We start from the raw sequence: 23,221 nt of genomic DNA, 5'->3' as shown, positions 1-23,221 counted from the left end.
GGATAATGTCAATTCATTTCAATTTAAGCCATAACCTTCAGTGTTGCTAGTCCTCCTTCCTTAGACACTGCTCAACAGCGAAAGGACAAACAAGATGTGAGCTTGTGGATATGGGGAAAGAACGAAGGTTAAGAGGAAGAAGTAAAGATTTTAGTGCTAAGTTTGACAAGGCTTCTCTTATCCCAGCACAGAATACTATTTCTTAAACAGCTCCAAACGATATTGGAAAGATGTGAGTTTATAGGAAACATCCACACATCAGTTTTCATCATTAGGAGAGGACTTTTGGGTTTTTATTTCCAAAATACACCTTCCAGAAAACCTCTAGTTCTCTCCACTGTTTTGGAGGCAATACCTTCCAGCAAAGGGAAATGGCTGAGAGTTACTTCGTAGGGTACAACTTGAGGCTTTCAAAGCAGCTGATACCGAACGGTTGTATCCAGTAACTTTGCTGATCCTTGGTAGGACAATTCCAGCCACTGCAAAATCAAGGCTTCTCAGCGATCCCTGCAGCTTGTCAGCACCCCACAACCCTTGGCACTTTCATTCTTTAAAGCAATTTTCTAGATGCTTAACAGAAAGGACAGGCTCAGCTGTGGCTTTGAACCCACCCAACTTTAAGCTAAAGTATTCTCAGGCCAACTGACAGCTGGAGCCTCTTGATTTTCAGCTTACACACAAAGCAGAAGTTTTGAGGATTTGTTTTCACTGGAATTTGTCTTAATAGAATTCTAGATAATGAAGCCAAGTTCACATTAGAGAGCCTGAGTCTTAAATTCCTTAAAACAATTACACATTTAATTTAATCATGCCATTGTTTAAAGGAAATTAAACGTAAATATTTTGATCTTTACAATAAAACTGCTAAAGGGAAAAATAAGAACTGTGGTCAAAAATAATCTATGGAGAAGAACAATGCAAGGAAATTAATTCAGCTGATTTTGAAGATTGCTGGTTAGTTAAAGATAATGAGGAGCTTTACTTCTCTTTTTATATTTAAGATCTATTTTGAGATTTGGAGAAGCAGGTGGGATTTGACAGACACATCTCAAACTTATCACTGTAACTATCAACATCCTATCCATGAGCTTGAGAGCCAACCCCAAACCCTCTGAAGTTATCTTGAAGTTCCTCTCTGCTGAAATGTGGGGGGTTTTGCTGCAACTTTATATTATGCAGCCATTATTAATGTTTTTTGTTTGTTCATTCTTAAGAGCCTCAGCGTATATTTCATGCTAGCTGACTACAGCTTCACTGACTGCTTCCGATTCCCAGAGTTAGCTAGTGGTGGGAGGACAGGCAAGTAACCATGACCAAGGAGCTGGACAGACAGCTATGGATGAGTCAGCTCTGGATCATTTGCTGCAAAGCAAAGCACAGATTTGTTCCTACCCTCCTAAAAGTAAACTGGTCAGAGGGAATACCTCTTCAGTACACCAGACCAAGAAGTAAATGATCAGTGATAATAAAATCCAGTGACAAAAGGCTTCTTTTCCATAAATAAAACAGCAGGAGATGTTTAGGCTGTATTTGTTTACCAGGATTTGTCTTCTCAAGCTGGTACCATCTGTAAAATGCCCTTTTCTTTTGTTCACTCAGGTCCGACCCCTGCTGCAACAGCCAATGGGAGATCCGGCTCTGACTGATACCTGTAAAAAAAAACAGAACAAAACAAAAAAAAAAAAGAGAGAGGAAGAGAAAACTTGTTCTTTTAAAAACATTTTTAAGTGCTTTATATACTGATAAAAGGTGTTGTCTTACAAAGCCCAGGAACTTATCATGTTTCAATCATCGAAAAAGCAGAGAGTTCAAGCTTCCCCGCCCCATCCCTAACTGCTTTAACTCCTCCCTGTTGTTATTTTCAACCTTACTCAAGGTTGGAATCAGCACAATCAACCTACAAGCAAAGAGGGTACAAACTGGGAAGCCACATCTACCACTGACTTGAATTGTCCACAACATCCCTGACTCTTAAATTTCTTCATCTGTGAAATGGGAACAAGTCCCTTACCCACTATTATATATAAATAATGATAGTTAGGAGATCATTATCCTTCAATGCTTGAATAAGAAGGGAGATAAACACAGAAACAGTTTATGTGATATAGATCAAGTCAGCCCAGAAATGGAGCAAGCCAACTATCAGCAGCTAAAACAACGGCCAGAAAACAAAACAGAAAGGGCAGCTGTCTGTCAGCAAAGCAGGATTCAAGCTCGAGGTATCCAGGCAAGATTAAGGACTAAAAGTTCCCGAGTTTTTAAAGCAAAACTTCTAAGAAAACAGTAAAAGGGGAAAAACCCCTAGACGTTGATACAGTTATTTCCAAAGCATGACACTGAATGAAGAATCAATGCGGAAAGGGAAAAGAAGTGATTAGAAGGAGAGGAACCAAATAAAGCAAGAGGTTTAAAAGTGCACTAGGAGGGAACTGTAGGTTCATTTGAAAACATCAAAAAATATGTAGTTTGCTGAATAACTGGAGCTGTACTTCAGGTAGGAGGACTCCCTGTGCTTTCCACAAGGCTCTGCAGCTATCAGAAAGGGTTAACGACATCTACACTCTCCTGAGAACTAAAGTTTTAGGAGGTGCTCCAAGTAACAATATACTGCTGAACACCACCTGTGCCACCACCTGCTTGGTGATAATACCGAGGCAGGTAGAAGGCTGGTTTTCACACAGAAACCGAACTACCTCTCCCCTCTTGAGATACATCAAGATTTTATAAGATCTCATAATCATATTTAACTGATGAAAAACAACCCCCTGTAGTTTTACCACTTCTAACAGAGGGTTTTTTACTATGCTTTTTTTGCATTGAACACAGAAACGAGTTAACTTTAGAATGATTAAATTTGTCTCTCAGGTGTCATATTCAGGTGGGTTTACTCCAACCAGATTTTTAAAATCATGGGGTTTATGCTCTTAACTGTTCTTCCTTATACAGAATTCCAGAGCCTATGAAGTTTTAATTGTCTTGGGGAAAAGGGATAGGTGTGTTTTGTTTCGAGTACAGAAGCTTACTGCTATTCAACAGAGGTCTGCCCACAACACATACCCTGGTTTGGTTTTGTTTCCCATACATCTATTGATCTTCTTAACATCCGTTCCCAGAGACAGCCTTTGCCCAACAACTGAAAGAGTTCGGAAACAGCTGGGGCAGTCAAGAATTGACTACCCCCAGGGCCCACATCAGGATAGATAATCGAGTTTATACTGCTAGGGAAGTGGAATTATTCAAGCAAACACAAACCTTAGATTCTGCCAAGTTTACATCAAGTAACTGTGGAAGCATACAAGTTAATACAGAAAGAAGTCAATATAAGTTGATAAAACTCTCCGTCCCAAAACAAGGCTTCAGTCTAGTTGAAATCATGCAATCTAGATGCTTGATCGCCAGTGAAAAAACCAAGTTTTGAAAATTTGCATCTCTTCACCTACTCTGATGATTTATAAAAGCCATTTCTTTAACGCAGTGCTGTGGGACACAAATGTTGGTGTCTCACTGCTTTTGGCTGCATGGCTCCTATTAATCAATGGGTAACAGCACCATTAATTTACTTGTTTACTACAGTCCACTTACACTTATTGCAGTGAATTAGCGTTTGTTGAGTGTTCGGATAACAACACAAGATATAAATGCAAAGCATTATTAGATAAAAATTATAAATAGAGATTAAATATCTTCAAACAAGAGTTGTAGAGCGGAAAATCCAAATTCTGCTCAAGAGGCTGCCTGATACTGTCATAAAGTGGTACAGATGTTAGCCACTTCAGACAATGTGCTGAAGACAAAGCAAAGGAGCAGGAGCCAAGAGATTCAAGCTGTGTATTGCCATGTCCACATTTGACTCATTGCGAGTCCTCGCAGTTTATAAAGTCACTCCTGCAAAATGGAGCTTTGTAAAGGACATTGAGATGTACAGATTCAATGAATGCACTACAAATTCTCAGTACATTATTATTTGACTACAGTATCTTATGAATAGCACTGCAGTCCATAGCATTTTTTGCCTTAGCAAAAAGCCCATGCCTATTTTGCTCTTTGGCTAGCAAACTTCTATAGCAATGCTGCAAACCCAGATAACGTGTCAGGTACAGCTTAGGCAGCTGATCTTGGTTATGGTCATAGGAATTTAGCTGATGACCTCTACAAGACCCTTGAAGTCCCATTTCCTATCATTCTTTTCTGTTTTTTATTATTCTCTCCCCGTTTCAGAGATCTGTGGTGAGAGCTGAGCTTCTTAAAGGTTTCCTCTACCTATACCAGTCATCCTCTTTTTAAGATATAAAATATCTTTCATCTGTACATCAGCTGGGTTTAGAGGCCCCAAAACTGTATCTACATCAGCTTGACTGATTCAAGGTCACATGCAAAGGCCGTAGCAGAAGAATTGATCCAGAATCTCCTAGATCCCAGTACAGTGTCTTAATCACAAACCCATCCTTCACCCCTTTCAATTAAAAAAAACCCCCAAATTGTCACATCAGAGTTTCTTGCATCTCAAGTGGGTTTTATACAGTTGACTCATAGGGACAATGACTAGTACTACCACCAGTACCATCCTGTCACATTGTCTGTAATCATGCTACTTTAGGAAATTGCACTGGCAGGAAAAAAGAAATCATCCTGCTGCCAGAAGCAGATTAATGAAATAAGTTCTCTGGAGTACTGAAAATCCAGCTGTCTTGAGGAAATTCACTCCGCAGACCTCAAGGAAGACTGCCATCCTCTGGGCTCAGCATCAGCAGGGACACAAACACACTGTAATGAGCACAACTAGTTTTCTCACAGAAAATACTGAAGAAAGGAAGTGGTAATCACAAAGGATTACAGCAATTCAAATGTTGACTTCTTGTGCCACACGTCACTCCTTCCCATAGCAGGTTACACTTCCTAATTATAAACAAAATGGAGATGACAGTACACACAGGCTCTTCTGGCCAAGCACCACTCTCTCCTACATAAATTATTTGGGGAAAAAGTTTCCCTTTCAAATACATGAAAGAAACGGCAAAATGCATCATCAAGAGAAGGCAACTGGTATCTGCAGTTCAAATCCGCTCATAACCCTCAAAACTGCTGTTCATCAACTCTTTGGTAACTGGCTTTCACCTTCACAGATAGATTTGTTCAGCGACTCTACTTTGCATTTCTTTAATGTTTCTTTCAAGAGAGATTTTTAGAAGCACCTGGAATACGTCAGATTTGGAGAAGAAAGTGACTGACTGTGTTTTAATTCCTCAGTTTGTAAGCAAAGTCCTAGATTCATATAATACGTGCTTGCAAAGGACATCTATCAATTTAGGAGATTAGCAAAGCTTGTTTACAGAAAACCTGCAAAGATCAAAATCATAGAAAAACAAATCTTTCCCCGTGTTGTCATGAGTAATAAAAAAAGGAAGGAAAATGTTTTTCAAAATCCAGTTTCTTGCCTTTTCAGATGATCAGTAATTCAGTAATTTTCTGAATTCTCTTCACAATGGAACTAGTTGAGTTTCACTTTCTTTGTATTTGCATTTGCTCAGCATCTCTGTGTGTAGATTCCAAACCTTAAGGGATTTTATTTATGTTACAGCAGTGCTTCAAGGCTGCCCTCCACCGCACTAGATGCTGTGTGTGTTTAGCATAATATAAAGCTAAGTCCTGAAGATCCCATATCAATTAAGACAGAGACAGTAGGACAGGGCTGCACTGTACAAGCAGAATAACTGGGAAGGTTAGCAGAACTGCACACTGGAAAGCTCTATTTGTTATGGTTTTTTTTTTTTTAAAAATGACCTCTGCATTTTATTGTTGTTGTTTTTTGGGGGTTTTTTGGTTGGTTTTTTTTTTTATGGATGGTTTAGTTTTTATGGTACTAGCCTAAGAACTGCGAAATCTGAATTCAAATTCCTGCTCTGCCACAGAATCCTTCCACTGTGACCTCAGGAAAGTAAGTTTTTTTCGTTCCTTCACTCCCTATGTGTAAAAAAAAAAAAAGGAAAAGGTAGTATTTCCAAACCTCACGGAGGCACCATCCATCAAAGCATTTAGCCTGGCTGCAAAGGGCTCGTCTCTGTATAGTCCTCCCTCTCTCCTTTACTGTAGTACATAACAGAAAGATGTTAGTTTCTGAAAACATTTCCACTCCCCTTCATCTACATTTGGAAGCTGAGAGACAGCATCTCTTACTAAATTTACATTTATCTCTTTATCCTTTGCCTTCTGACCATAACTTACTTGGTACCCAGATACAATTCTGGTGGCAATTAAAGCAAATTGCAGCACACGACTTCAAATTACTGTTGATAAAAATCTGGCATCTCACCTGCCACATGTAGGGCTAAATACCCACCCCCGAGTAAGCTGCAGCTATGTTAAAAGGAGCTTCAAATAACAAGATAGGAAATTCAGCAGGAACTATTATTAGCTCCTGTTTATACTGTCATTTTTCTTATCAGTAGGAGATTATTTATACAGAGCCCAACCCAAGTGCTTGTTTATCTTATTACAGACACCACTAAAAAAGTTTCTATAAAAAGCAGCTCCTGTATTTAGGACCAGCACTAATAAGTGTTATGCTAGGTTTTTGCTTCTTATCAATCATTCCTTTATTTTCAAGTCACCATTTAATACTCTGTTACTATTTTCCAATCTGCCCTCTTCTCTCAGTACACAAGGCAGCCCTGTAGAATGTCTTCCAGGTTTAATTCTCCCTGTCAGATTCATTATCTAAATGACTTTTCAAGTTTCTGGTAATTTATAAAGAATAAGAGAGCCTAAAAAATTGTTTTACTGCAACAGCTGACTTTAACCTTCAGCTCCGTGTTCCTCTCTCACGTACCCTCCCTCTCCATCACTTCCCATCCCCTTGCGCTACAGCACAGGAAAAACAAAAGGAAAAGCTGTTTACTGTTGCAGAGTCTGGAAATACAAGGCTGCTCAGTGTGCTTTGAGGAATATACATCAGACACAATTCTGTAAGTGCATTGCAATATTAGAATTAAGATGAGAAAAAGGTGACATATTTCTGAATGAAATCCTATAAATGGCTTGAAGAATTAGCAAAATATGGTAAAATGGAAGTTTCAAGGGGCAGAAGTTGCAGTAGAGGTTCCTGCACCAAGGACAGAACATGACAAGATGTAGAATGGGGACAAATACGATCATAAGCACAGGGGAAATATTACACTCTCTGATGAGCTAATCCAAGACCTGCAATTTGAAGACATGCAAATACATTGTTTTAGCTAAAGTTCATCACTTATGTGTCCAGTTTGACCAACTTCAAATCCAGCTGTAATTAAGAAAAGGAAGCAAAGTTTTAGGTTCCTAGCTAAAGGTCTAATATCACTCTGTTCAGATGCAGTATTACTCTTTTCCCCTCTCCATGCCATTCTCCCCTCCCATTACGCACGCACACAAACATGCACACACAATCTTTTTAGAGTAGTAAAGAAATTGGTAGAGATTGAAAGGAGAAAGTTGACAGCATGGGTAGCCAAGCCAAACAACTCTCCTTCTGGACAGAGCCAGCCATAAATTTTTCATTTCATTTCTTTCTTGCCTCTCTTCCCAGGGCAGAAGAGATGAACGCTAAAAGCTGAGGCCACACCACTCTGCATTTATTTCAAGTGCTAAACAAATGACTTCCAGATGATGCAGGGTGGTAGCCAGTGGATGGGCAAGTCAAATATGCCCAACATCTGCACCGCAGCCTCCAGAAACACCTTGCTATGCTTGTGTTACAACAAACGGTGATGAAGGCTGTAAGCACACCGGCCTCTGTGGCTTGCTGATCTGTTCTTTGCAGAATTGCCCCTTCCACGCTCTTTCACAGCCTCTTTGTTGGCCAGAACAGGGTTCCACCTCGATGTGCAATATAATAAAGAGGACCCCAAGACATGGATCACTGGAGGCTGAACAGTATTCTGAAAAGGTATCACTTCACTCTCATAGTCCTCCCCTACGCCATCTGCTACGGACCACTCTTTGGATTTTATTTATCTATTTTTTTCTCTTGTTTACTGAATGACTTGCAGAACTGCTCTACCAGTAAGACTAAGCCTGTAAACACTGAGATGATACCATTTGGGATCATATATTCTGCTAAGTATTACCTTTGTCTATACAAACTGCTTTTTTTAATGAACCAGAAGTGGTTTCCAGGCCTTCCTTGGGAGCCTGTTTCACAGCTGAATGGGAAGGGATGTTAGATACATCTGAAGCATACACAAGTCAACTAGCACTCATCAGGCCTAAGACAACTCTGGAAGTGAGAGCCCTGGGACACATGCTTTCTGCTCTGGGTCTCTGTCCCGAGCTATTTTCAGTCACTCTTCACCGTACTGTGCTTTTGAAAGGAAGCTGATGTTTCTCCCGGTAGTGCTGAGCACACTCTTTAATCTGGTCCCTTCAAACATCTCTTTGAGATGTACTATTTCTTTCAGATAAGCCATAACTATGTACTTAATAGTGGCACATAAGTACTACGCATCTGCTTACGCAAGGCTGTGGGTTATATTTAAAATGAATCAGCTCCCATAGACCTTCCCACCGAGCATATGGAGGATGACACAGTTCAACTGCAAAGGGTAGCGGGAGGAAGAGACTGATGCGTCACAGTGCAGCGCAAGCCTTGCAGCTATCTCTGCTTGAGAAACTGCATCATGTGCAAAATAGCACTTTGTGTTCTTATTTGAAAGGTCCGTGGAAACACTACTGGCTCAGCTGCAAAAGGACGTAGCCATTTAACCTTTAGATCTACCTGGTTCCCCATTGATTTGACTTGAAAACAAGAAATTATCAGTGTCATGAGTTCAGTCTTCGTTCTGTCCCACTGACAGCCTAGAGACATCTAGTAATATTTTCTCTGATTGCTGTGTGCGCGCATTCTAGATTCCTCCCCGTGTTACGCAGAAGGGTTGAGTGGGACGGGTGTGAAACTTAGTCAACCATGTTCGAAGTGGACGGTGCCATTTAGTCACAGGAGGCACAGCCAGGCAAAGACAGTGAAAGCTCCCAAAGTCTAAATGCCAACTTAATGACTTTAACAACTGAAATCCAAGAGAGTAGATTGAGGATGGAAGGAGCAAAATGACCAGGTGTGAAGCTTGACTTTGCTACAGTCTGCCTGCAGGGGTATCAAGACATGCACTGAGACAGCAGGCAAATTATAATTATAGTAGTTCCTTTTACTGATACAGACTCTGTCTTAGATTTGGTATGGTGATTCTGATTCAACGGCCCTGCACGCAGTAGTCCCACTGACCAAAAAAAAAAAAATGCTGACTTGTTTTGGAAAGACTTCTTTTTCTGCTATTTTCTCCTCTTTACATTACTTCTCTTGAAGGGGAAGCTAGTGACTTGCAGGTTGACGTGAAGGGTGTTATACAGAGGTTAAGCCAGAGATGGGTTATTATAGGACTATATTCAGGCAAGGACTGCGCAAAAGTAGCGGAGCGACGCACTAACTACCAAAACTTCAGAGTTCAGGTACAATTTAAGCAACTAGACTTAGCATTTAATTTTTGAAGTACTAGTGCTAACATCTGACAAGGCTAATAACATTCCTTGGAGTTACACAAAACGTTAATCTCATGATTTTACAGATGAAATTGAAACCAGGGAAGGACAAATAATTTCGCCCAAGATCACAGAGAAGAGTTGGAGATGTGGAAGGAATTCCTGGCTCCATGGCTCAAACACCCGTTTCTGCCTGCCTACCTCAACTGCTAGCGTGTCTGCAAACCCAGATCTCCCAGACAGATGGGTTCTTATGACATTTCAAATACTGGAAATATCATAAAAGAACAACTTCCCTCCTGCTGGTTTGGCATTCCTAGTCATCAAGGAACCTTAAAAATGATCTATTTCAAGGTCTTTATGCAAGCTTGGGTTTAAAAATAAGTAAATGTTACAGGAATAACATAGGATTGAGCTATCTGTATTTTATCATCAAGTCTTCATCCTAAATATGCTACCAGCTACGCTGTTCTGGACAAGCAGCGTGAGCCTGTAAAGGAGAACTAATAGCACCCCACCCCATGGAGGAGCAGTAAGACTTTGTTACTCTTTGTGTAAAGCTCTGGAAACACACCCAAGGAAGAACTGCTATCACTGCGGTCTGTTCACTTGTCTTGAATGTGAAAGAGAGAAGGTACAGGGCAGAGGGCAAAAAAGAGAACTACTTCCCCTTCTAGGTAAAATCTGGGCTAATATGGTCATCCCCTCAACCCTCACATCTGATTCTCATTAATCGGGACTCAAAGGCAAGTGACTGAAAAACTTCAAACTATCATAATCTGACTCCTGGACGTAGTGATACCAGCTGTAGCTGTGTCTCCTGGCTATTCATATACATTTTATAATATAAATACATATTATATCTCTCTCGCCATACATAGACACGCACTCAACAAACAATTTAAGAATTAAGGAAAACTGTTTTCATTTTAAGATAAGAACTTCGGGCTTATTATAATGCTGTAAAATAAAATCTGCTAGCACAAGCCACAAAAAAAGAAAAAAAAAAAGAAAAAGTGATTCACTGGGGAAGTGCCATGATGTGCGGGACAATGGGTCTTAAATCAAAGGCATACATTATCATGACTAAGCTGACAGATCTGCACTGCAATGCAGAAAGCCAAGCAATATTCCAACATCTGCACCGTGCACAGACAGGCAGTTAGACACGGTTTCCCAAAATGAAGAAAGGACTCCCCGAGCTCTTACCTGTTACCTGTGCAACAACTGCTTGGGAAATTCTCCGATTGGCTAGGAAGGCTTTGATTTCCTCCTTTATCACACTGCTGTCCCTCCTACCAAAACAAAAAAAAAAAACAAAAGAACACACACAAAGATGGACAGACCAAAGTGCACTTTGAAGATGCAAAATGGCTTTATTTCCTTTATTTAGGGGACAAGGAGTGGGGAAGGCAGGCATTAAAAGAGTCAAAGTGTCTCACCAGTGGACACTTCTTTTAACAAGTGTCACGTTTGATCAAAGTACCCTAGCAGGAGAATGGATGACTCATGTCCTATATAATTCATATTAGGTGCAGCACCGCCATATGGAATGTACAAAGTTTCATTACACAGGGATGAATAAATCTCTCATACCAGCATAAAAACCTCAGCCATAAAAATGAGGCACAAAAATAAAAAATAAAGGATAGCAGGGGCTGCATGGGTAGCTACACAAATGAATATACATACACAAACCTTCTCCAACCTTTCAAGGAAAAGACCCAAAGGAGAAAAGATTTTGCAACCTCTATCCCCCCACCCCTACTTCCTCAGTCCACAGCTTGCACTGAATGAACAAGTGCCAGTTATTTAAAGCCTTTGTATGATTTTTACAAGGTGTGCAAAGGTAGTTTGGAAGGGACTAAAACCGTGCTAAAAAGAAAATAATTTGGAGGTTGCATAGGGACTGTGATATACAGCAAATTTCAATTGCAGTAAACACATACTTTTCCCTCCTCTTCCTCAGAAGGGCAGACAATTAAAACCAGACTTTATTAGGCTTTATTATTTGGTAATTTCCCTTCCCCTTCTCCCCTCCTGCCGCAGCAGCATTCAAGCTTGCAAATGTAAATGCAAAATAAATGCTATGTTGTGGGTTCATTTTTATTTCAGTACCCAACACTCATCTTCCATATGCCTGCAAATAAAAGTAGTTTCAGTTTAAATAAGCACTAAAAGCATTACCTGAGACTTATTGCACAGGAACCCAAAACTCAAAGGAACGATTAAACTTCAGCAATGGGAACTCCTGCACACTGCTATACTCACCACCTTCCTGCGTTATTCCATTATCCTGCAGCCGACAGTAGATGAGGTTGATCAGCTTTTCTTACTGCTCATCTCTAATCCTGTCCCCCAAAAGCCATACCTTTACCCTAAATCTCCAAACTACTTCAAACATTATTTTCATCCTGGAGCTTATAGACCCTAGTTCTCTCATAGGTACTTCATAAATGGTATGATTTTGGGGAAAAAAAGACATTCCAACATTATGACCAAAATTGTTTTGAGACATTTGGCCTTTCCTCTTATTTCTTTTTGCTATCAAGCCCACTGACTCTGACTTTCATCCTCAGTGGTATAATCCCCTCCTTTCATCTTCGCCATAATGCTGAAAAGGAAGCCGCTAAAAGTAAAGGAAGGTCAGTCTGGAAAAAAAAACCCCAACTGGCTCTCACTGAAGACTTCTGCTTCTTCTTTATTATTTGTATTTTCCTATGCCAATCTGCAGACTGTGCAAATCCCAGAGAGAGTCAGCCCCTGCCACAAACTATAAACAGCTAACATACATGCTCTGCAGATCCCAGTGGAAAGCATTAACCAAGCAGATTCCCTGCTCCGCCTCTATATGGAAGGAAATACAACTGGTATGAAGTAGTGGAGGAGCAGTCATGGGAATTGACAATCAGTCAGCAGTCTTCTGAATAACAGTAGGGTGGAAAATTAGTGCACTAACATCAATTTCAATTTTTGGTACAGCACGGGAAAAAATATTTCAATAGTAAAACAAATTGTGGGATATCCACAAACGGCCAGGGGTTGTCTACACAAGACTAAGAGGCAGGCGAGAGGTACTGAGATGGTGACCATTAGGGAACTAGCAGGGGAATAGCTGTCTAACGCAGTTCCTGCTTTCTTGATAATACCTATCACTACCACAGCAGTCCTCCAACACGCAGATTTCTTCTGAGGGACTTCTCCCTCTGACTTCCCCAACTTTTTACAAAGACTTCTACTAACCTCATCAGTTCCTCCACTTTGTCATCAATGTCCAAGTCCTCTTCAGAGGCTTCAAAACTGTATGACCTTTGAGCCAAGCTGTTTGCAAGTGGGTAGCGGGTAGGTGACATCTTCCCGTTGAATGCAGACAACCTCTCGTTACTCTCCCTCCCGTTTTGATTAGTAGTGCAAGGCTGTGGGGAGGTGTCGTAACTGTTGCTCGGTGATGGGGACATCCCAGAATGCTGGGTCTGTGTTGAAGCTGTGGCTGTAGAGGAAGATGCTGGGACATTGTTGGTACTGTTGCTGTAGGAACCACCTCCGTAGCTAGACCTTCTTCCAAATTTGTCACTATGCTCTTGATCAAGACGATCCAAGGTTTCCAGCGCGTGGAGGATTTCATGTCTGGTCATTCCTGTACGTCTCAGGCGCTGAAGCAGGTCTATCTGCTCTATGGTAAATCTTGGTTCGTCTGTGTAGTGAGACATGGTTTCCAGCAGACTAAAAACAAGGTAAAATGTAAAAGCAAATACTTCAGTTCAATAGTTTTCTGTGATACATGGAAAGTACCTTACATGCAGGAAAGATCAATTCTGGTCCAAAACTTTAAGTCACACACATGACAGAGCTGGCAGCCCAACAGTCCACCTCCAAACAAACTCAGCAGGCAACCTCCCATGAATGCTAGTCTCACTATGTAGCAGAAGGGCTTATTTTCTTTGAAGTGCTCAAATAGCGTTTCTCTCTTCTACTAGCATTCCCTACACCTTCTACAACAAACCTGCAGTTAGCAGCCTTTTGCTTTTGATAAACCACTGCTACGGAGAGACAGTGGTTGCTCAGTAATTAAGGCTGCAACTTGATTTCAGACAAAATTTTGCCTATTGCTAAGTATCCACCAGACAGAAATCCCAGGTTCCAAAACTGTTAGGTCAAGGCCAGAGGGTGAGTTTTTCTGGAGAAGTTTTAACCAGTTATGACATGAGATTTATGAATCTGAACTCTTTCGAATCTTAAGTACGAAGAGTTCAAGTTGCTGTAACTTTTTGTTGCTACCTTGAAAAAAAGAAGATAAAAAACACACCTAGCGGAAATTCTAGTGGCCTGTAGGACCAAAGTTGATTTGACTGAAGTTCGATTTCTGAAGTTAGTAACTTTTGAACCTGGAATGTTGTCACAGATCGCCTGCCCTAACAAGGAAAGTGCAGCACATCCAATTACTACTGAGCTTTCATTTAAAGAAATAAGTCTACAGACTTTTCCTCTCCAAAGCCAGGCTTCTCACGTAACTCAATCATCATGGTGGCTCAACAAAAGCATTTTTAACTCCTAAACTTGCCAAGGTCCCAGAACAATGAACATGTATTTGCTGCAAAGCCCAGAAATGGAACTGAAAAAAAATCACAATATGCTCCCTTAATCTCTTTTCCTTCCTAAGTCTCATCACTACAGATCCAAACGGCACACAAATGACAAGATCACCTCCTTCAGAACTCAAGATCTTGAGAAGACGGGATGGCAGATGGAGGGCAGACAGAACTTGGCAAAGAGATCAAGGCATTTTCCATCCTTCTTGTGAATCTTCTTGTGAGTCAAGGGTTTACTACAATTCCTGCAGGAGAGCAGGGTGAAGAGATCACTCAAACTCCAGGAGACATGACAGAGCTAATGTACAATCCCTCCAAGCGAGGGCAGAGAAACAGCAGCCTCAGGAAAGTCACGTAAGAATTCCAAGGACCCTATGAAAACCAAAAGAGGGGTGATGGCTGTCACAATTATAATAGACCTTCCAGGGACAGGGCTGCCTACTTCTCTCCACAAATTTTGAAGATCACTCCTCATTTCCATTTCTGCACTGGCACAGAGAAGTCCCCAACAGGAGCCATAGAGTGACAAAACTTTTTCAACTGCTGCATTTGGTCTTTTTTCAGATAACATGAATCACAGTATAGAATGAAATCACAAAGTAAACCAAGCCCGTAGGTTTTGGGGCTGTAGCAAGCGCATCTCTTCAGGGGAGTAACATCTCACAACACAGACCTGACCAGGCAATGGCAACAGGCCTATCCTTGAGTCACAGGGTATAGCCATGTCAATACTAGTAAATTAAATAGTGCCCAGGAAGATGCACCATAGCATGTATGCACAGTCGTCTCCAGCATTATTAAATCACTGTAACTGTCTTTGGCACAGTTTTGGTCAACCAGTGCACTCCTGACCAATTCACAAGCTCTTTTCAAGATTTTGGATGGAGCAGAAACCACAAACACTGTTTGGATGCAGCCACTCAGACTCAAGGCTAAGCGTGTCTGGTAGTATGGATTTGGCCAAGTGGTCTTGGGGCTGAAGAAGAGAACTGAGAACTGGCTTGCTTAGTAGAGCTGTAGCTAGAGGGTAGCTGTACAGACATGGTGCTACAAAGCCAGGATGCACGAATCCACAAAAATGGCATCTGCAGCCTGGAAAATACAGAAATGAGAAGAAGCTCCTATCTTTGGTCTCATAAAGCAACTATCAAACCCCTTTCATTGTTTCAACAGTGTGTCCCACATTGTTCAGCAGTGTGGGAGAAGGAAGCAGGAGGACAATGCAAGGGGATGACTCCCATCCAAGAAAATGACTGTGTGAGAAGACAGACGAACTACAGCCATATAAGTGCTTCAGTCCAACAGGAATGTGCTGTCCTTCGGACAATTGATTACTGAAAACGTACAAGCCATTTTAAATTTTAAAAGACAAGCACACAGATTATTCTACTAAAAGGAGGGCACAGCAGCCAACGCAGCAGTAGACTAGCAACTGACTGGAATTGTAACAACTAAAATTTAGAAGTCGCATCTCAGACTGAGACGTTCAGAGCTTGACAAGGAGCATTTGGAAAAAGACATTGTGTTCTGGGTTTGGCCGCTGCGCTGGGGGAGGCAGGGCTGCTCAATCCTTTTCTCCAAGCTCTGTGAGAAGAGAAGTGTCACACTGACTTACTGACTCACACCACAAATGCCTGTACAGCCTGAAAGCCCCCCATGTCAGCTCTGAGTAGCATGGTTTTCAAATAGAAAATATCTTCTTAAACACCTGGCCTTGAGATGGTTTTCACAAGATATGTCAAGCTCACCTTTCCTTAGAGATAAACCCAGTTGTGTCATTTCTTACCTGTATTTCTCATGTCACCACTTCCTGGATCATTTATCTGTCAACACCAAGGGTCATGTGCTCAAGTACTTGTCGAACTGGAGGATTTAATGAGCCAGAACCTCCACCCAGAATTACCTCTACTCAAAATTCCTACTTTACTGACTCTTTGACATTTAATACCAAAACATACTTTGGATTATCTAGTTTAATCTCCAGGTTGTTACAGACTTAGAAACCCAAAACTTTTGTCCTTCTAGGCCTGTGCACTCAAAAACTCACATCTGACAAAAGCATGACTTTCCAGATGGCTTCAAAAATGTCGAGCAACACAGAACTTACCATTCCCTGCAGCAGTTTTTTGCCACGGCCAGTCATTCCTTTAAAATTTGAGTGTGATCCCTAATTTGTCTAATATGTCAGGACTGAGCTTCCAGATCTGGGTTCTCAGGCCAAATTAATATCCTTTAGTGAATTACACATAATCCTTTAGTGAATCCTAAGTATCCTTTAGTGAATTACTAGTGAATTACACATAATGAACTCCAGTGTTCTTGTATGCAAGAGAAACAGTTGACCTTCTGTTGTACGTGGCTGTATGTGGGAAAGTGATCTGGCCTCCAATTTGTCCCACTTTGATGCAGCGGGGATCCGCTGTGCACATGCAGTAATTTCAATCGCGCAGGGATGCAAGGGCTGCTGGACAAGGCCATCCTCTGCTGTAAGAATACGATATTCAATGACTTCCAACTTGTGTTCTACAGAGTCCTGTTAATCTGTGGACTGCTGCTAAAAGGCTTGCAGAAAGTAATCCAAGACCAGCAAACCTACTGTCAGATTAAATCCATTATACCATGTTTAAAACAATCACTGGAAAAATGTTGGCAAGTTGGGGGGAAAAAAAAAACAACTAAAAACAAAACCAAAGTCGATGATTCCAGCAGTCTGTCCATGCAAGGTATCCTTCTAGCCCTCCAACCCTTTTAGACAACTTCTGTGTAATTTTTTTAACACTTAAAAAGATATGAACACCAAAATCAGACACAGTATCTCACTGGTGGTCTCACCAGTGTCATACACAGATGTAAAAACTGCCTTGCTTATACTTACATACACAGCATACATTGCATCTGACATACTTCTTACTGGTCATCTTGATTTTGAACTCCTATTCACATTTTCATGTGCTTTTCTACACAAGCATGAGATCTAGAAACAATGCTTCTGAGTGAGTTTTATGTACTGAAAACAACTGCAGGAACTGGGAATTTTCCATTAAAATCCCAAAACAAATATTGCAAAACTTGGTATTATTGAACATGTTCCAACATTGACAACTATCTACTGCTTTTTAATGAATAACTACAGTAACGTTATTTAGAACTGTTACTCTAGCAGGGCTTCAGTTATTTTCCCTTTTTAAAATATTTAAATAAACTTACCCCGTTTAAAGATCAATTTACAAAGCAGTTAAGTAAATCAGCCATTTTAGAATCATCATAATTTCATTCACCTCATTAATTAATGGATATTCTGCACTACTTCATCCCCCCCATACTGCTGTAAGAGCCTCTTATCCTCCTGAACTCCTCTGGCTAGCTATAATTCAATTTGCTTCCCCCCTCTTTTTCCTTGTGAAATACAATCAACTGCAAAAGTAACAAGAAGTAAAACAAGATAGGGACAAGCAGAATGATTGGGGGTGTGCAGGAGAAAATAAAGATAGCAAATACTCTTCCTGAGAACAAAGACTGTGGACCGACTGCTTTGCTGTGGTCAAACTTTAGCAAACTTTGCTGTCAATGTAGCAAAATATCCTCGACACTAGCAGATCTCTGCTTATGATCACACGCTTTATCTTCTGATCAGTTAGTCACCAGTTACAACGGGCTGTCCAGTTTCCTTGGGGAGATATCCGAAAGAGAGCGCCAACCAAGGGAGAATCACCATGCCTTTTTCTTCCGGAAATTTTGAAACCAAGACCTCTGCAAAGTACTAATTAAGCTCAAAACTAAAATTGACAAATATTTTAACAACTGAATCTGGCCCTTAAAATGAATCAAGTTCATTTAGATCCTGACAGAAAAATGGTAGCTTAAAGTACCAAACTTATTTATATTTCTTACATTAAGTTGGCAGTCACACCCCAAGTAAGATGGCCCAATTCCACTCACTGCCTCTTGGTATCTATAAAGCATTAAAACTTCACGCTTATCTTTCGTGGCTCATCCAAAAGGAACCTGAGGTACCTGAATATCAGATTGAAGGGAGAACTATAAGGAGCTAAATAAGAAAGAACTTATTTTCCCTTGCAAATCCACAGATATAAGATACCCAGCAGGTCTCAGATCACTCTTTTTCACTTCTAACACCACTTTCTGGAGTGAAGGCTGTTTAAGGGCATAATAGCTCTCAATACCATTGCTTTGCCTTGTCATACCACCAAGATTATTTAGCCTCTTTTTTGTATGAATTTTACCCTTTAGATACAGGGCTCCTTCCCCACTTTGGCAGTACTGATCTTGAGTGGGGGTACGTGGCCAGATACAGAGGTGTTCTCTTCCCTTATCTTCCTGCATCTCATAGAGAAAAGTAAGGAAAAACACAGCAAGGTTTTCTCACCTACTATCATAGCCCAAGCCCTCACAGATACAAGAAGCATTTACCCGACACTAACTTTCTAGGTGATGGAACACAGCAGAATAATCCCATAAAAACAGCTACGAGCTAAGCCCATGTCCAATTGAACTTGCAGAAGTTCAAAGCAATTCAATTACCCATTTGGGAATAAGGCCAGACACCAGCCTTAACAACTCTAACATTTGAGAAAATGGCTCTGGACTCTTTAATGATCACAAGAAATCATTTTTTCCACTCTTCTATTCACTGTACATGAGTAGGAAGTACTCTAGCATCACTGAAGAGATCCTCTTCTGCAGAGGTCCTTCTCCAAATTTCCATTAAAATTCACTACTTTATCTAATAAGCTCTGCAAAGCTCAAGACTTACAAAACCAGTTGCACTTTTTGATATAAGACCTATATTTGATATAATCTGCATAATATGGATGTGGGCTAGAGCCAAAGTGTTCAGAACAGGATCCTAGGTCTAGTAATTGGTTTAAGAATGATTCTGATAAAAAGTCACATCGGCTGTGGCAAACAGGATGGGGAGAGACGCCAACTTCTACCCTTCTTTGACATATGGCATATACTGCTGGTCCAGGGTAGGACCCTCACAGCACTACACTGTCCTGTGAACAGTAACTCCAGAATTTGTAATCTTACCTTTTACAGCACCATCATTTTTTGCCAAATAACATGCACTTTCTTGGTGTCATTGAACACAATCTTGCCCTTCAAATGGAAGAGCAAAATCACATGGTAAAGTTGTGGCTTTTCAGCTGAAGTAGGTTATCCCAAAGTATATAGCAAAGAAATTACTTTCTACAACTAGTTAACTAAACAAGTGTTTAGCTATCACAGTCTTTCTCACAGCTTGAACTCCTTAGCCTGCCAGATTTTTCCTGTGTGTATGTGCACACAGTACTAGTGAGAACCGCTGTCTGAACCACTGTGGAGATGGATGTCCTCCAGCTATTAAAAACATATAGCAGAGAGAGCAGCTGTGCTGGCTTTGCATGCCCAGTCCCCAGACCATGCACTGGTGTAAGGATCCTTGTTCGGTAGGACTGGGCTGCTATGTTTCCCTTCTACGTGAGGTCTCTGATCTAGACAGCAAGCAAAAATGGGTATTAAGGATGGCGTTGCTATTTCCAAAGGCAATATAATTTGCTTATCAACCAGCCTGATATTCAACAACCTAATTCACATGAACTACCGCTCCGGATGCTTTCTATCAGAACCAGTGACTACAAAGAAACTCCACTTCCAGGTGCCCAGTCTGTTAATTTTTTAACCATGCTTTATATTACGCAAGCTTGTTTCTCTCTCCACACATTTTTATGAGATCTAAGGACCCAAGCAAAGTTGCATTCAATCCTCCTTCCTTTTCCACATCTCACCCACCATTACCCATCCCAAAGGATGCAGCTGGTTCTGACAAGATGCCCATGAGAGGGACTTTCATTCTGAGCTATAGCTGTTCCACAAACAGAGTGGTTGATGTATTTCACAAAGTAAACAGTGCACACCATGCACACGCGTTCAGAGGCAAAGACTGGGACCCATCAAGTGCAGCTCTAAGGCCCTGTTGGAATAAAACTGGGACATTTAGGGCATAACACTATATAGTCTTCTGAAATTCAAGCTTTGCCCTCTTCTGTTCTTACTGAACAAGTGCATCTCCTTTTATTCACAGCCAATTTAAATATTTCAGAAACGCCCAAAGCTTTGCACCATATTAAGCAAAGCTGCCTTCAAAACACTGGTTGATGCTATGAATTCTGGGGCGCACCAGAGGATTAAGGACCTGACTCATCTGAGCCAACACTTATGCTCATCAGTTGCAACTCCAGTATTTTCAGTGGAGTTGTACCAGTTTTCAGGAGAGAGAAAAAAAATCAGGCCTCAAGTGCTCATCATGTCAACGAACACAGAGCCATCCTTATCCATACGTTAGCATAATTATCTCCTGCAGTTGCATCTCTTAGTTCTGATTTTCAAAGAGGACTCTATTCCCATTCATCCTGATTCACAAACAAAATGTAATGCTTGTAATGACTGCTCTCATCCCAGGGAAACGAAAGCCTCACATTGCAGCAAGGAGTGAAATCAGACTACAAGCTGATCTATCGAGGTTAAACGTCACCGGTTCTGTTTATGAATGCAAAACACTGTCTTATGAATGCAGAACACTGCCATACGCTTTCGATCAAAATGGTGACAGTTAATAAGAGCAGCCTGAAACTTCTGAAAATAAATCCAACGTAATCAAATACTCACCGCTACACAAATTATAGAAGGCAAGCTGAGAGCAGAATATCAACATATCATTTCTTCAGGAGGCTTCAAGTTTCTCAGCTAGTTAAAGAGCCCCCAAACCCTGATTCACTACTTCTACATAAGCTGTTCTTCCACTCAGTCTTTGAAATTCTTCACTGTCGATAAGATATTTTTTACTGGATGCCGGCACACTGGCAGTAAGCAAAGCCTAGCAATTTTGCCACTGATTCCACCTGGGTAACTCACTCTGCTTTATAGTACCCGCTTTACATCTTTGGGAAAGAGAGAGAGAACTTGAGATCGATCTTACAAGGCAAAAATATAATATAAATGGCAATTATTGTCATAATCCAAGTCTTACAAAAGGGACTGACCTCTGACTAAGCACAGGGCTGGGAGCCAGACACTTCTGAATTCCACTCAAGGCACAGACTGATTCACACTGACATCTGTCTAACCCTAACCTTCCCTCCTTCTAAAATCTGGGTTTCCTACTATTGTTGCAATTCTACAGCAACGAGGCAGGAATTCAAACTCTGAGGCTGGATTCAAGGGCAGAATGAGGGATCAGAAGGACTAACAAACAGAGAGAAAAGCTGTAGTGGCAGCTGAGTGCTGAACCAGGGCCCAAAGCCCAAACCTGTGCCAAGAGCAAAGGAGGAGCTCTTGGATTTGGAAGCCAAAGATTAAACTTTGGATATATCAGCTCTGTAACAGAATCAGGGCAGGACTTGAGTTACACAGCTAAGCAAATCTCACCAACACAGCGAAACACTGTCTTTAACCCACATGAAGAACCAGAGTCATTGTGGCAATAAAATTGAGATGTGGGCCTAACCTAGACACCAGACTGGCAAGTCACATATTTTCAGCTGTCAAGATTACAGGGGTGGGTATACTGCTGTCTTCTGCCTCCTCCAGTTCACTTCAGAATTTGACCAATCCTTTATTAAAATCCAGACAGAACCTCAGAATTCTTCTCTATTAATTCTGCTAGCTGGAGTATCTAAATCCTTGAAACACATCTTTCTATAGAATACATCTGTGAGGCAGGGAAGTAAAACTATGCTAATTTTTGCGACCAAGAGCTCAGAGAAAGGAGCTGACAATTCAAAATGACTTGTTCAAAGTCACACAGGCATTCTGCAAGAAGGAAGACCAGGTGCCTGGCCAAACTTTGAGCATTTTCTCACCACGCATACCGCCATCCTACAGGGCCCATCTATAGCACCAGATATGACAAGGTGAAGGACAAGTTTCAAGGAATGCCATCACCAGGATGTCCACCACCTCTCTTCCACACGTAAAGAAAAAGAGACGTTCTGAAGTATTTCAGGCACTTTCATTCTCCCTCAGGATCCATCGCCAGCAGTAATAACCAACACACTTCCTTAAAAGAGAAATTTGTTACTTCAGAAAACTGCAATCCAAACCCAGCAAATAACTGAAACTTACCTACCCCTAATTTTGTGCTTAACTGCAAAGCAAATTTTTTTCCCACTAGAAAACAGTTTGCAAGTGTAGTTTTACTGGCACACAGTCTTAGTGGAGACAGAGATTATACTTGGAGAACAACTCAGGAATAGATAACAGTGGCTCCTTGAAGAATATAAATCATAACGGCAAAAACATGGGCTTTTGGCCACAGTTGCTTCCATATTAGAGTTTTATTTTATTTAAAAGCATTTCAAAAAGAATCACACGTCCTAATTAATGCTCTTAAAGCAAGAAACATCTCTGTGTAGCCCAGACCCGAACTAGGGAAATTTCCTCCTGCATGACATAGAGAAGACCCAGTCTATATGCTCAGGGCAAGTCCAAATCTTTCTGTGTCCTACCCAGAGCAGGAGAACACCTACAGATGCAAGTCCTGAGGCTGCAGATGCGTGAGAGACGGTGAACTGACCTACGAGCTGCTCCTCTGCCCTTCTGCATAGCTCCAGGACTTGGTGGAAATCTCCACAGACCAGTTCAGTTCACTAACCCAGCAGGAAAATCAATCAACCAACCAACCCACCCATAGCTAGCTTCTGCCTGGGTTAGTGAGCTGAATTAGCTTAGAGAAGGCTCTGATTATTGCTATTACCAACTCAACAGATGGGGACAAGCCAATTTTGCCAAAAGCAGAAGTAGGCAGAAGAGGCACACATACAACAAGATTTCTTTTAGGTCCCTTTCAGAGTGGCTTAGCTACCTATGAAATCATTAACTAACTCATCTGGTTTATCTTAAAGTAAAACCAAGGGCTCAGACAAGACATTGTTTCAGTTAAGGAAGCTTAAAATGCCAACTGAACATTCCTACAGCCACCAAGTATTTACACAGGACCTTGTCACTGAAGACAAAAAGAGCAAATTAGCTGAGTCCTCTTTCACCCAAGTTTAATTAACGTGTTTTGTGTCACATTTCAAGGAAGCTGGACAGTTAACACAGCTCAGCCGCGTGGTGACTTTCTA

General features: G+C 41.1%; 1 protein-coding gene across 16 annotated transcripts in view; it reads right to left on the bottom strand.

The window, feature by feature from the left end:
• The window catches only part of HMBOX1 (homeobox containing 1), a 123,988-nt gene that overhangs the window by 51,653 nt on the left and 49,114 nt on the right, over positions 1 to 23,221 (bottom strand). For all 16 annotated transcript variants that reach the window (XM_072858232.1, XM_072858240.1, XM_072858243.1 and 13 more), the window contains 3 exons: positions 12,751 to 13,230; positions 10,717 to 10,802; positions 1,539 to 1,649 (listed from right to left, as the gene is read on the bottom strand). In XM_072858232.1, coding sequence (XP_072714333.1) covers positions 1,539 to 1,649; positions 10,717 to 10,802; positions 12,751 to 13,230 — 677 coding nt within the window. The remainder of the gene's footprint in view (positions 1 to 1,538; positions 1,650 to 10,716; positions 10,803 to 12,750; positions 13,231 to 23,221) is intronic.

Source organism: Ciconia boyciana, chromosome 3, assembly GCF_034638445.1.
Source record: "Ciconia boyciana chromosome 3, ASM3463844v1, whole genome shotgun sequence".
NCBI classification, from domain to species: domain Eukaryota; kingdom Metazoa; phylum Chordata; class Aves; order Ciconiiformes; family Ciconiidae; genus Ciconia; species Ciconia boyciana.
The sequence above is the reverse complement of the archived record's forward strand: the minus strand, read 5'-3'. Positions and strand labels throughout refer to the sequence as shown.